Raw genomic sequence first — 15893 nt, 5'->3', positions numbered from 1 at the left:
AGCTCCCTGCTTTCCTGCGTGCTAGTGGTGCCTGACGTGGCTGCTTCTCCTGGGACTTGTACATGTGTAGTTGAAATCTAGAAACTAACTTATGGATTCATGGGCCCAGCTTAGTCTTACTCTGCTGATAATTGCCTATCTTGCTGTACATAAATTATACCTTTCTATACTGCTGAATTGCCATGTAATAAACCTTTGTTTTAAACCAGCACACAGTCATGCCTCCATGAAGTTTTTATTTTATTTTTTTGCCTCGAGGGTTATTGCTGGGGCTTGGTGCCTACACTATGAATCTACTGGTCCTGTAGGCCATTTTTCTCATTTTTGTTGCCCTTATTGTTATTGCTATTGTTGCCATTGCTGCTGTTTCTGTTGGGTAGGACAGAGAGAAATCAAGAGAGGAGGGGAGACAGAGAGGTGGAGAGAAAGACACCTGCAGACCTGCTTCACTGCTTGTGAAGTGACACCCCTTGCAGATGGGGAGCTGGGGCTTGAACCAAGATCCTTACACTAGTCCTTGCACTTTGCAACATGTGCGCTTAACGTGCTGTGCTACCGCCTGCCCCCGTAAGTTTTTCTTTTTTAATTTTTATATTAAGACTCCATCTTCCAAAAACTCTTGTTTTTCCCCAGAATTATTTAAAAGACAAAAATGCAACAAGTAATTACAGTCTTAGGTGCAAACAAGTTCTGAGCTAGAGAAAAGAGAGATGAACAGCAACGGAATGGTCTTTAGTTTGAGCTTATCAAGCCTTTATAAGATCCAGAGGAACTTCTAGATTCTCTCTGCAGAAAAGAATACACACACACACACACACACACACACACACATGCACACACACATGCACACAGTTTGGCATGAATGCTTTATTTTATGAACACACAGCTTTCTTTCACAGATGCTTAAGGAATCATGGGCATTAGGGAAGCACATGCCAACTGTTACACTATCAGCAAAGAAAGTTTTTGAGGTGCGCATACTAGTAAGGATGGGTGTGAAAGTAGATAGGCAAACTCATCTGTCTTCAGACCTTTACCCTTGAACTGACCTTGTAATAGGAAAAGAGTAAAATGGGCTAGTCAAAATAAGCAGCAAGCAATTGGCCCTCTCTCTAACATAGTAATGATACTATAAAAACCCTCAATTTTCACATGGATGAGCTAGCTAGCAGTACCACCCAAGACTACTTAACTTGCATAAAATTATGGAGCAAAATAAATCTCTAACTTTGCTCATACTTGAGTTATTAAAAATAAATGAAAAATATGGCTAAGAACTAGTTTACTCTACTGAGGACTCAAATGGGACGAGAGCTTAGAATGTGGAAGTTTTTGAGAATATAGTAAGTAATAGAACTTGGAGTTCTATTTTTGGTTTCATGCAAAAAGTCTTCATTTTACCAAGGTCTGACTACTTCAAAAACATCTGTAGGCAGGATCAGTCTTATCAACAACACTTACTGACAACAAGAATTATATTATTATTTATTGGAAGAAATAGCTTATGTTGGGTCCCATGGCTGATCTGTTTTCTAGGGTAACACTGTTGCCATTACCACCAGGCCATTATAGAGTCTGTGCTGGTAATCAGAGTTTCTTTCTCTATAAACCCATGAGTCCCTTTGTTATCAATGAGGAGAGTTGAGACACACGCAAGTAACGGGGCCATCAATTGTCCTTTTCAGGCAACAGAGTAAAGTTTTATTTATCTCTAGAGGGCTTATAATGCATCTTTCAGGCTCTGCTTCTCCTTCAAGACCAACTAACATTCTAGGGAGCTTAATTCATTGCCAGTTACGGGCTTCCTTCACTATCTGAAAGTAGATTGCTGCTACTAGGTATGACTGTTAGATTATTATTCTTAGGGTTGGGACTGCTATGACTGTGAATTTATATGGTAAACAGTTTGAACACTCAAATCCCTAAGGTTTTGACTTGAGGGGGGCGGCTGAGCTGTGGACTGGGCTCTGAGTATGTCTGTATGGATATGTATGTGTATGTATGTATGTATGTATTTTCAGAGCACTGTTGAGTTCTGGTTTATGGACCTAGGACCTTCAGTACCTCAGGCATAAAAAACTTTTTGCATAACCATTATGCTATCTTCTCAGCTATGGGTTTTTACTTAGTTGCTCTTCAAGTAATCCAATAAGCAGGTGGAAGACAACTGGCTAATAAAGCAAACTGGGCTCCTGGAAGACATGCTGAGTGAGACCTGCTATTGGAGGGATCGCTTCCTTGGAGTCAACCCAACTTGATGTACTAATAGATCTCTGAGGAGTTTCGACTGTTGGGGTGAACTTGCTCTCTGACAGTGGTTGACTGATGCCCATCTTCAGGGGGTGAAAACTATTGCCCTTAATCCCCCTCTGAGACTAGAGATTCCTTCTTATCTTTGCTGCTGGCCTTATCAGCCATAGGAGTGTTTTGCTTCAATTCAGAATCAGGGTCTGGCCTCTGTGCATAAGTCCACGCCAACTGAGGGAGGGGAAAAATTCTGATTCTTCTAGGAATTAAAACATCATCCTATTAAAGTCTGAGGCCTAGAGCCTGAGTCCTGCCCAAGCTCCACTTCCCCACAGCAAGAGATGAAACTTAAAGGAGAGGTGATCAGAAAGAGCTTGTAGCAAATTAGGGGTTCCCTCACATTTTAAGAGGTGCAAGTGTGCAGTGAAGGCCTGGAAGCTTCACCGGGTTGAAGACCTATAAGTGAAAGGCCCAGCAGGGGTACTTACTTGCAGATGGCAAGCAGACATTCTTCTATGGTGTCCCGCTGTGCTTTGGTGAGGGAACGCCCCTTGAAAAGCCTGTAGATTGTCTGCAGTGTGGAATCTATCAGAGAGGTGTAGTGCTCTGTCCCAGCAAAAAGGGGGGCACATCTCGTGAGGAGTGGGAGCACAGCAGAACACAGGTATCGATTCAGTGCCAGCGCAGCCTCTGTGATGCTCAGCGAAACCTGGGAATTGGTGTCAAGACATCAATCAAATTTCCCAGTCAAGATAGCAAAGTGTACCCTAGGACTGGGCTTCCAGGCAACTTCCATGTATCTGTTTGACGCCACACAGAAGGAAGTGAACAATTTCCTATGGTCTACATTAACTCTCTATTTTTTTCTTTCTCTCTTGTTCTCCAACTTGTGGCTATCCCTGGGGCCCTGCTTCACTGGGCTGACTTTTTCAGATAATGAGACAGAGAAGAGATACAAAGAGACAGAACAAGAGACAGATCCCACAGCACTGAAGCTTCCCCTTATGTGGCAGAGACTAGACAATGGGCTCAAATTCTGTATGTTGTGCTTACTTGTTTACTTTATTTATTTTTGCTTTTCTTATCATTGCTAGGGTCTTGCTACTCTGAGCTGATCTTTTTCAGACAGAAAGAGAAAAGGAGCATCAAAGGCTCTTCCAGTACAGTGGGGAGGAGGCTTGAACCTGGGTCATGTCAGGTGAGCTATCTAGTTAGCCTTCTCTTCTGTATTTTAATTGGCATGAAAAATCAGATCAAAGATAAAACAGAAAACCAAAGGCTGGCTGGTTCTGATCCCCCCCCCAAAACTTGTTCCTCCCTCAGAGAACTCTAAATCCTTCTTAAAATCACTTGCTGACCAATCTAACATCATTGCAAGACTAGCCAGCTCCTCATGGGGCGCGAGCGCTTCCACACTACGATCATCATCTCTGGCATTATGCTATTCCACTGCAGAATACTGTGCCCCAGTATGGTTCCGTAGCCCCCATGTCCACTTGGTCAATTCCAAATTATATTCCTCCATGGGGATAATTTCTGGAACCATCCGTTCCACCCCGGTCCCATGGCTGCCAGTTCTTAGCAACATCGCCCTGCCAGATATTCGTCGGGATGCGGCATCATCTAAGTTCATTTCCCACGTCTACGCTCGACAGGACCTGCCAATATACGCGGATATCTTTGCCCACCCTGTCCAACGCTTGACATCTCGTCACCCAATCTGGTCCCCTACGCCTACACTGAACTTCTCTGTTCCAGTCTCTTGGAAACAGAGTTGGCAGTCAGCTGAGGTAAAGAACAAACACCTCATCACAGACCCCTGCAAGCTTCAACCCGGCTTTGACCTAGCACGTTATGATTGGGCCCTCCTCAATCGCTATCGAACAGGCCATGGCCGGTGCGCCGCTATGTTCCATCGCTGGGGAGCCAGAGATGACCCGAACTGCCCCTGCGGCTACAGACAGACTATGACCCACATAGTCAACAACTGCCACCTCTCCAGATTCAAAGGAGGTCTTGAAACTTTACATCAGGTTCAACCTGACGCTGTTGACTAGCTACGGAAGAAGGGCAAACGCTAGAAGAAGAAGACCCCATATCCTTGAAGTTTGCCCCAATTCAGCTGACACCTACCATAACGTCATTCTAGTGTTAGTGCTTTGCTCTCTATGGAGACTCACAACTTGTCTCGTGACTAAGATTACTAAATGCTTACAGGTCAAACAAGGATTTATACTCACCAGCTTTGTGATAATGTTACAGGAAAAAAGTGGAATTCTACTATGACACTGGGGGATGCTTTAGTTTTTGTCTGTGGGTCTCTCTGTCTCTCTGCCTTTCTTTTTCTATCTCAAAAAGTCAATCTTGTGTGGTGAAGTCCTGGTGATGAAAAAACAAAAAAGGAAAGAAAAAATGTAGCTCTGATTCTCATCAATTATTTTGTGAGCAGCAGAAACAATTCATGATCTGATAAGTAATGTGAAGGTAAGCCTCTTTAAGGGGAACCTTACTTTGCATGAAGAAAACAGTGCAAGAGGGAGTTGGGCGGTAGCATGGTGGGTTAAGCGTAGCACGTGGCGCAAAGTGCAAGGATCAGAGTAAGGATCCTGGTTCAAGCCCCCGGCTCCCCACCTACAGGGAAGTCACTTCTCAAACAGTGAAGCAGGTCTGTAGGTGTCTATCTTTCTCTCCCCCTCTGTCTTCCCCTCCTCTCTCCATTTCTCTCTGTCCTATCTAACAACAACAACATCAATAACGACAGCAATAATAACTACAACAATAAAACAAGGGCAACAGAAGGGAATAAATGAATAAATAAATAAATAAATAAATAAATAAAAGAAAACAGTACAAGAAAAGGTAACCCAAGGCTTCCCTTAATCTCTGCTGTAATTCAGACTACACTTTCTCTTGTTTATTTAGACAGGCTGGGTTCAAGCCAGGTACATTTAGGAAAGCTGAAGATAAAGTGTGCTTAACTACTATCTTAGGAAAATAAAGAAATTAGTCAATCTCTATATCCAGTGGAGAAGCAATTACAGACCTTCTGCACCCCATAATGGTCTTTGTTCCATACTCCCAGAGGGATAAAGAATAGGGAACCTTCCAAAGGAGAGGATGGAATCCGTAACTCTGGTGGTGGGAATTGTATGGAGTTGTACCCCTCCTATCATACAGTCATGTCAATCATTATTAAATCACTAATAAAAAAGGAAGAAAAGAAATGAAAAAATCTTAAGGTCCATATAAATAAAATATCACCATTATTTTCTGTTATTCTTATAGTCATTGTATCTAATAACATGTCTTAAAAGAAGGTTAACTCATTAGAGAGGTGGAGAGAGAAAATCAGAACATCACTCTGACTCATGCAATGCTAGGGACTGAACTGGGACCCCATGTCTGAGAGTCCAGCACCTTATCCACTGTGCCACCTCCCAGCTCACCTCATAACAAAATTTTCTATGTATGACTTTATAAACTGCTTTCTCTGAATGGTACACATATCTGGTTGCTCCTAGGAATAATCAAGTTTAGTTTTTTTTCTATAGCTTTAAGGAGTCATGTTGGGAAAAAAAAGTTTATCTTTTATATTTGTTACTTTAATAGAGTTGTTAGAATGAGGAAGGACATACTTTTAAGAGAAAGAATGAAACTGTGTAAGCTAAAGAAATGAACAGAAAAATTATTTTTGTTGTAAATGGTGCTTAGACAAGTATGTGATTTGAATACCAAATCCTGAGTGCTAGAATAACATTTGTTGTTTATTTCATTTATAAAAAGACTGAAGGATTTGATTAGGAACCATAGGGAGAAACTATAATTAATTTTTTCCTCCAGGGTTATCACTAGAGTGCCCTGCTGGTACTATGAATTCAGTGCTCCTGGAAGTCATCTTTTTAAAATTTTTTTTTCCATTTAATTCAATAGAACAGAGAGAAATTGAGAGTGGGGATAGAGAGGAAGAGATCAAGCTGGGCAGCTGCAGACCTGCTTCACTGCTTATGAAGCATCCTGCTGCAGGTGGGGATCCGGGCTTGAACCTGGGGCCTTGCTCAGGTCTTTCTGCATAGTACTATGTGTGCTTAATCAGGGGTGCCACCCCCAGAAGCCATGATTTTTTTTTTTTTCAGGGCTAGGAGATGGCGCTCACAGCAGAGAGCACACTTGACTATGTGAGAAGACCTGACTTCGAGGCCCCCAGTCACCACATGGGAGCATCATGCCTAAGGGAAGCTTTAAAAATAGTACTGTGGTGTCTTTCATTCCCTGCCTCCCTCCCTTTCTCCTTTCCTCCCTCTGATTAAAAGGAAAAAAGAAAAAAGAAAAAGGAAAACAAGTCTTTTGGGAGCATTAGATCAGGCTGCAAAATAAATACATATTTTTTTAGTCAAGGAATTATAGAAAAGCTCAAAACAAAAATAGCCATGAAAGCATTGTTTTGATTATTCAAAAGGATCACAAATTCTTGTAGTGCCTTCATGGGTAAAACACTTCCTATCCTTGCGCCACATAATGTGGAGTTCCCACTCTGACTGGGGATCACCTTGGTCTCTATTTCTGGATAATCCTATATCTGAAGGACCCACTCAAATACAGTCCAGTCCAGCAGTTACGGTTAGTTCAACACCCATTCCAGAGCTCAGATTGTGTCTTTGTTGGACACCAGGTGGAGCCCTTGAGAAACTTAACGATCAAGAAGACCTGACTCTGTTTAGAAACATTCCTTTAGTTATCTCCAGAGTCAGTTTTAGGGACAATTTATGTCTGGTGGGTAGAGACTAGGGATGTTGCTGAAATCCTACAATATATGGGATAGGTCCCCCACAACAAATGATGCCATGGATGAGAAACATTTCATAGAGGAAACTGCATGGAATATTCGAGGATCAAGTTTAAGTACATCAAAGTCTCTAGAATAATAGATTAAAATCTATGTCTTGGGCACCTTTATCTTCTTACTTATTGAGAGAGATTACTACTATGCAACTGATGACTAGATAGAGAAAAATTCATCTCAATCCAATGTTACTAATTCATAATGGTAGGAAAAAAATAATTATTCTTATTTCATAACTTACTGTATCTAGAGAGGCAGAGGCTCTTAAATCAGGTAGAAATCCAACCTCTAGCAAATGAAGCAGAAAAGTTTGATCCTTGATGCCATAAACACGATCCAAGAAGAGCACCATGGGAGCCTTGTGGTCAGGACAGAAGTTGGCAGCCATGTCTGGCTCACTGACTGACCCATCTGAAAGGCACAGAGACAGTGTCATCTTCCTTTTTCACTCCCCACAGTCTCACCAGGCAACATAGAATTTGCCTGTCAATGACTTATTCTCCTAAGAAGCAAGAAGCAATAGCACAACAGGAATTATAGGACATTGTCCCGGAGCCAGACTATACTGGTGTACAAGAGCTGATAGTATTTGAAGAATGTGGTGACCCAGTTATTAGCTGTGACCATAGTTAAACATTAAAGCATATATCTAAGTAGATAACATTAAAAAAGTAAAATACCTAAAAGCCATCATTTACTACCAAGGGTAATCTTGAGTTTATTTACATCCACTGTATTTGTGTGTTGGGGGTACAAGACAATGGAATTTCATGTGCCTTAGCTTTTTTCTACTCTATGCTCAGTGACATCACACTAATAGCTTGAAATTAACCATAGTGAGAGTATTTACACCACAGGTGCGGGGAAATTCCTGGGCTTGGGACTGGCTTCCTTTTTTCTTGTGACAAAGAGTGAATGGTACCTCTTTAGTGTCAGCTGTTGAAGCATGGAGGATACTGGTAAGGCACCAAGGTTTTCTGCACTAATTTACACCCCTCCTCAAGTCACTAAAGTACTGTCTGATCTAAGGTGAAATTTAGATCATGTCACCCACGATTTCTAGTGTTATCTTAATCAAGAGCTTCAATGATGAACTGAAGGCTGTTATGATTAAGTTAAAATTGTTTGACTTGGGGAATAAAGACTATTTTAAAGGATACAATGAAAAACAAACTTCCTCTGATTATTTTGTTAACATCTCCAAACTAGGAAGGACTGTATTTAGAGAGTCAAGTTATAGACAGAGATTTTTTTTCAGTTTTCTATTTGTGATTGATAGTATGTAACAAGATAGTAAGGATAGTGTCTAGTTCTACACCATACCCACCACCCGAGTTTTGTGTCCGCACTCTCTCGCATCCCAAAGATAATCACCACAGTTCTCATCAGTCTTAGAAACAGTTTGCTTACTTCCCCCTCTTCTTTTTTTCTTTCTCCTCTTCCTCCCCTTTTTGTTCTTTTTTCAAGTTCATGTGTATCTAGTCTTTAGGTTCTACATATGAATGCAATCATCTGGTAGTTGTGTTTCATCTCCTTACTGATTTTGCTAAGCAAGCATAGTCACCACCAGTTCCATCCACTTTGTCCCAAAGGACACAATATCATTTTTTTTTATTGCAGAGTAGTATTCCATGGAATATATATCCCATAACTTCTTTGGCCAGTCATCTGTTGATGGGCATTTAGGCTACTCCCACTCTTTGACCATTGTGAATAATGTAGTTTTGAACATAGGGGTGTGCATACCCCTTTGAAGTAGTGTTTGAGTGCCCACTGGATAAATGCCTAAAAGTGGTACTGCTAGATCATAAGGGGATTCCATTTTTATTTGCTTAAGGACTCTCCACACATAGACTGGGAATATTTTAAAAATACAGCCAGCTTTTAGGGCACTTCATCAGGCATCCTGAAACCACAAACATTTGGTGGCATCCAGCCCAGAGCCTCATTCAACCCACAGGTGTAGGTAGGTAGGGGGTCTGGGATAGCAGTGAGGACCCTGGCCTGGAAACTGCCTATATCTCTTCTTCTGAACACCAGGGGGAGCTGCCTTTAAACAGCAGAAGCAAATGAATCTGACACACTAAATTTTTTTTCCTGTGATATATATTTTTTAATTAATTAATTTATAGAGACAAAGAGAAATTGGTAGGGGAGGAGGCTAGAGACAGGGCAAGAGACAGAGAGACACCTGCAGCCCTGTTTCAGCACTCATGAAACTTTTCCCCTGTAGGTGGGAACAGGGGCTTGAACACTGGTCCTTGGGCACTGTAGAGTATGCACTTAACCAGGTGTGCCACTGCCTGGCCCCCTTTTGTGAGATGTTAAGAAGTATATTTTTTTGTGCTCGAAGGTCTGGAAAACAATGAGTTTGATATTTATTTTCTAATCATATCTTTTCTTTTGGTAGAGGATTCACAGTGATGTGCTTCATGGAATTATTATGACTATATATGAGAGAGATGCCACTGAGAATGGCAAGTAGGAGGCTCCTTCCACAGAGTGAATAATCACATAGCTGCCCATGAACACAACAGTTTTGGGAGAGCTCAGAGGGCCACTTAAAAAGCCTACACACACACACACACACACACACACACACACACACACACACACACACACACACACAATCTGAGACTACATAAAAAATGGCAATGAAGGACAGTTTCATGCTCGCTGCACCACCCCCTGCTACCACAGCTTAATGCTAAGAGAAAACTTTGAAGCTGGAAAGCTTTCTAGATCTGGGCATGGGAGAGAGAGGTGGAAAATATTCCTCAGCCTTTCCGGGCACTGCATGAAGGAACTGCTTTGGCTTAATCTTACTTCGAGACCCACAGTAATGTCGAGGAAAGAGAAAGATTAGGACCTCATTCCTCCAATAGCAGAAACACCTGCACTTCCTTGCACTCAGTGTTCTACACCACTAGAACTGGGGGGAGGGGGGTCACAGCATATACTAATGTGCTCCCACCTTCAGGTGACACACTTTCTTTACCATGGTCAGTGCATAAGGTCTGAAAGTGGTGACTGCTTCATCAAATACGCTGTACCTACACAAATACAGTGATGAAAAAGAATGAGGGAAACATGATACCACAAAATGAATACTGTTAAGTGTCTATAAGTTTCTTCTTCTAGCGTTTGCCCTTCTTCCGTAGCCAGTCAACAGGTCAGGTTGAAAGCTGTCAGGAGCTGCTTGTTGCTGGCTTTGAAAGTGACTGGGATCCATGTGGATTCAGTCGGCTAGGAAGGATCGTCAGTTTCCCCAATGAATGGGTACTCTATAAGTAATACCAGATAAATAGAGAAACATGGCTTTCTTGCCAAATAATTAAACACACTTATTCTAAAAATATTTGCAGAACTATAAGAGAACACAGATAAATGACTCAACAAAAGAAAAAAAACAATAGTGGTCCAGGAGATGGTGCAGTGGATGAAGCATTAGACTCTCAAGCATGACGTCCCGAGTTCGATCCCTGGAAGCACATGTACCAGAGTGATGTTTGGTGTTCTCTCTGTCTCTCTCTCTCTCTTTTACCTCCTCCCCCCTCCGTCCCTCTCCCTCCCCCTCCCTCTCTCTCTCTCTTCCTATCCCTCTCATTGATAAATAAAATACTAAAAAAAAAAAAAAAAGAAAAAAAACAATACAAGACAAAACAAGAAATTCAACAAAGATGGTAAACATACTCAAACATGTATGGTCACTCACAAATTTGGGAGTTGAATACAGTGACTGAGGGCTGCGGGAGATAGCATAACAGCTGTGCAAAAAGACTTTCATGCCTGAGGCTCTGAGGTCACAGGTTCACTCCCCAGCACTACCATAAGCCTGAGCTGAGTAGTACTCTGTGCTTTCTCTCTCTCCCCCCATCGGTCTCTTATAAAAATAAAGTAAATTTTGAAAATAATAAAGATATGCTGAGTGGAAGAATACATCAGAAAGATTCACTAGTACAGTGAACAAGAACAATGTGAGTTCAAAGATCATTTCAAGTTGCCCAGGAAGTGGAATAAAAAAAAAGGTATAAAGAAAGTTTATAGAGATTATGGGGTCCCCAACACAAAAAATAATGTACATTTTACTGGAGTCCAGGAAGAACAGAGGGACAAAGTAGAAGAAAGTTTATTTAAAAGGATAATAACATTCCATAATGTATGTGTGTAGACTGTGAATTGTGAATGAAACTATAAATGGGAGCTCTTGGAAAAAAAAATAAGATATAGTGACTGAGAACTTGCCAACTCTGGGAAAAGATATAGACATCACACTTCATAGACCTAATAGGCTACTATAAAATTTCAATGTGATTCATTTTATGTATCTCCAAGATACATTATTATATTTTCAATTGTAAGGTGACATAGTGTTGGTAACTATTTCTATCATGCTATATACACAGATCCCCTGGAAAGCCTTTTATCTTATAATTGAAAATTGGTATCCTGTGGTCAAGATCTTCCATTTTACAACTGAAAATTACTATGAAACTAGAACTTAACTGTTTTCACTCTAACAATGATGAAACTGGTAATTATGTGAGGTGAAGGATGTGCTAATCTTATTATGGTGAACATTTCACAGTACAGTCACGTATTGTTTACTTTTCTGAGAAATGTGTAGGCAACTTCATTGTGTGGCTATCAGAGTGTAATTATGCAAGTCTAGACAGTGTAGCCTACTACACACCTAGGCCGTATGGTATTGGGGCCACTGTCATCTCAGTAAAGACAGGGAAATGGAGCATTCTACAGCATTTCCCAAATGCATCTGATTACAAACCTCTTGTTAAGATGTATACCTCCTGCAAAAATGTACTGTAGGAACCCAGTTTGGGAAACATTATAAGACAGTTTGACCATCTTTCTGATTCCTTCATATGCCAGGAAGAAAGAACCTGGGTAGCAGGGCTTTGGGAGAAGAGAATTATCTTTGTAATTCTTTGTAAGGACAGCCTTGACTGATACCCTATGTAACAAGTAGTGCTGGGGAACATCTTATGTAACCCTTGACCATGAGAGAGCCTCTGTCAGGAAATCCATTGATTTCCCCAACCAGCTGAACAACTTGCAGAACATTGGCAAAGGAGAAGGATGTTTTCTGTGAGAGCTATCATTGGTCCCACTCTATCAGCCTCCATCTAGTGGGAGAACTCTGATGGTTATCTATGGGATGTGGGGTCATGGAGTCTGACAAAGGGTTGCAGAGGGAAGAGAGGAGTGGGTGGGGCTGGGAGGACAGAACACATCACTTGGGAGAAGAGTAAGATACACCTGGGGCCTTGTGGTAGTGCACTCAGTTGAGCATACACATTACCACAGGCAAGGACCTGGATTCAAGTCCCCAGTCCCCACTTTCAGGAAAGAATCTTCATGACTGGGTGAAGCAGTGCTATAGGCGCCTCTCTTTTGCTTTCCCTCTCTATCTTCCCTTTCCCCTCTCAATTTCTCTGCCCTAACAAGAGAGAGAGGGAGAGGGAAAGAGAGGGAGAGGGAGAGGGAGGGAGGGAGAGGGGGAGGGAGAGAGAGAGAGAGAGAGAGAGAGGGAGAGAGAGAGAACAAAGGGAAGGAAGGAAGGAAGGATGATAGAAAAAAATGAAGAAAAGAAAAAGTGGCCTCAGAGAGTGGTGGATTCATTGTGGAGTCACTGAGCCCCAGCAGTAATAGCCCTGGTGGCACTCCCCTCTGCAGCTTCCTCAGCATGGAAGGGCCTGAAAGATATGCAGCACTAGAGGACAGAGACCTGGTCTGAGTAGCTAGTGGCCCCCAGGAGCTGATCCTCTTACCTTTGTTCAGGGAGGGTAGCTTCAGAGGGATGCTGATGATCCCAACCAAGTCCTCTGTGGGAACCAAAGAGCGCAGGATTGACCTGATTCTGATGGCTTCCCCCTTTCCTGTTTGAATTAGCTGCAATGCAAGGTCAAAGAGGAAGACAAATGAACTTCCTAAATTAAAGATTCTGATCCTCCTCCCCTATCAAGACCTAGACTTTCTTCTTTCTACAATCCTTCTTTTTTACAATCCTTCTAATCCTTCAGAATGTAGTAGCTTCTCTATTCTCTAGAGACTTGAAGGAGGATTTGCAAATAGTCAGACTGTTAATCTATTAGATGAAATTTTGACATACCACAAGAAAGATCAGAAGGGCAGAGAGGTAGAACTGTGGTTATGGACAAGACTTTCATGACTGAGGCTCTGAGGCTCCAGGTTTAATTCTTGGTACTTTTGTAAACCAGAAATGAGCTAAAACTAAGGTCATGATCAACTACTGTGCTATAGTCACAAATGAGTGAGTTTTAGCATTACAAAGCATGAGATAGATTAGCATAAAATAAAAATATTATCCTGTTATCATTTATAGAAAGGGTACGTTGTCTTTGGATTATATGCATGTTAGGATGCAATATAAATTATGTTTTGCTATGGTCAAAATATGTTTCTGGTGGAAATAGTGTGAAAGTCTTTGCTTTAAGGGGTCTTTTACTTTATAAGCTTTGAAAATATAACACATCTACTGTGAACATGGCAGTGAACAAATAGACAAGCTTATCAATAGCAGGTATCATTAGTAATATCAACACGCTACATTAGACAACATACTTTTGGAATAAGCAGTAGCAGTGGTGGGCACTCTGAAGAGAGACAGAGACAGGCAGGCAGGCCACACAGTCACCCAAGAGCAAGTCAAACAGCACCTTGAAAAATAACCACTTTTTTTTTTAAACTTTAAAAGGCTCTCTTTTCTTTTCCCATATAAGACATAACTATTTCCTTTTCTTACTTGTGATACAGGCCTTATTAAGTAAGGCCACTTTCAACCCCAACAGAGATAAAAAAAAAAAATGGGAAGAACAGCACATCTGTTGTTGTTGTAGGTGGTGGTGGTGGTCAAAATTTGAAGCCTCAGAAAAAAAAAAAACCCATGATAACAAAACCATCTCTTGGGGCACCTCTGTGAAGCATACTCTCTGGGAAACAGCCACACATGAAACACAGATGAGGCTACTTTCCTAGGGCCTGACACTGTGGTCATAAAAAAAAAAAAAAAAGAGGGTCTTCCACTTACATAGTATTCTACACTTCTGCTGCAGTGAAGAACCCAGTTGGTCCCATCAAGACAGATGCAACATAATTTCAGGAAGTTAGAAACAGAATATAAAGGCTGAGGAGCTCTTAAGGCAGTCATGCAGCAAATTTTCTTGCCTGAGGCCCCAAGATTTATCTTAGGGATTTCCATATGCCAGAGCTGAGCAGTACTCTGATCTCACTCTTGAAAATAAAAACAAACAAACAGGATATGGAAAGGGCATGTGGCACAATAAATGTACCAGATAAATGACACAGGACTACTTAGGAAGTGGCAGAACCAGGCCTTGGAGAAGGAAACTACTTTTGATATAACAAGGACCCAAGGAGAGGCTTTTGATATAAAAAGGAACAACGCACACATACACACACACACACACACACACACACACACACACAGAGAGAGAGAGAGAGAGAGAGAGAGAGAGAGAGAGAGGGAGAGAAAGAGCCAGAGACGGGATGGATAGAACAGCCAGAAAATGTATAATGTTTATACATTGTTTATAATGCACCTGAAATTGCTGTCTGGTGAGTCAATCACTTACGTGCATTTCAGGAGCACAGCGGCCCAGCAGATCGATGAGAGCAGAATAGAATGACATGATGGCATTGCCCATGTGAACTATCTCCTCCTCTTCTTCACCGTTATCTTTGCTGTTGAGAGAGAACCAGTACAGGGAAGTGTGAGGAAGCCTGGCAGGTATGTTACACATATGCATGCACACACACAGCATCCAAAGTTAATCAGTCTTTATCTTGGCCACTTTCTCACCCTCCAGAAATCACCAAAGTGCGTTTCCTTATTGAGTTCACACAGAACTCACATATTTGTCCATGACATTTCTAGAGACCCATGAGCTCTGAGGTGCAAGTATTGATCCAAGCTGCTCTCCCAGACCACACACACATGCACACACTTACACATTCACGCACGCACACACAGTAGTAACACATCATACCTTTTGCCAATTACCCCCCCCCCCCCCGTCCTTCCTAGCAAGTGTGAGAAGCACAGAGGGCAGAGTGTCAGGAGGGCTGAGTCTACTTTCCCTGCCAGTAAGCTTTAGGATCCTAGGTCATTTTTTTGTTTGTTTGTTTGTTTGATATCACACGAGGCAGTCAGGGCAGCTTATGTTTGGTTCTTTCTAGTTCTACTGGAACAAATGATCACAAGAGCCAATTGGCTGGAGTGTTACTTCTTTTCTCGATTCTGAAGACTAATTTAGAGGCTGTGATGAAAGACAGGGAAGTGGCCTGATGGAGAGAAACTCACAAGGCAACCAGATCACCTACCCACCATATCCCGCCATTAACTATTAAGATTATTAATGCTGTGGTTTTAAAAACATGCTGTTCTCTTCTTAAGGAATAGTCAACTATTTTTCTGATTAGTTATCACACTTTTAGAAAAGCAAACAATGACTACTCCTTTAAAAATTTTATTTATTTATTTATTATTGTATAGCAACAGAGAGACATTGAGAGGGGGGAGAGAGAGAGGGAAAGAGATAGAGAAACACCTGCACTTGTATGTCTACTTCTCCACTTGTGAAGCTTTCCCCCTACAGGTGGGGACCATGGGCTTGAACCCAGGTCCTTGAACAGTGTAGTATGTGCACTTAACCAGGGACTTCACTGCCTGACACCTATTACTTTCTATTTTTGTCATAGCCGACATGCTCTGGACTGACTTTTTCCTAGACAGAGAAAGAGAGCA

General features: G+C 41.7%; 1 protein-coding gene across 1 annotated transcript in view; it reads right to left on the bottom strand.

Annotated features, from left to right (window-relative positions):
• Window positions 1–15893, bottom strand: part of RYR3 (ryanodine receptor 3) — a 691732-nt gene that overhangs the window by 143258 nt on the left and 532581 nt on the right. Inside the window, exons 45-48 of the mRNA XM_060175180.1 lie at window positions 14722–14830; window positions 12877–12997; window positions 7329–7498; window positions 2736–2956 (exon numbers count right to left, since the gene is read on the bottom strand). Coding sequence (XP_060031163.1) covers window positions 2736–2956; window positions 7329–7498; window positions 12877–12997; window positions 14722–14830 — 621 coding nt within the window. The remainder of the gene's footprint in view (window positions 1–2735; window positions 2957–7328; window positions 7499–12876; window positions 12998–14721; window positions 14831–15893) is intronic.

Source organism: Erinaceus europaeus, chromosome 16, assembly GCF_950295315.1.
Source record: "Erinaceus europaeus chromosome 16, mEriEur2.1, whole genome shotgun sequence".
NCBI lineage: Eukaryota > Metazoa > Chordata > Mammalia > Eulipotyphla > Erinaceidae > Erinaceus > Erinaceus europaeus.
Note: the sequence above shows the minus strand (reverse complement) of the source record. Positions and strands in the feature narration are given on the sequence as shown.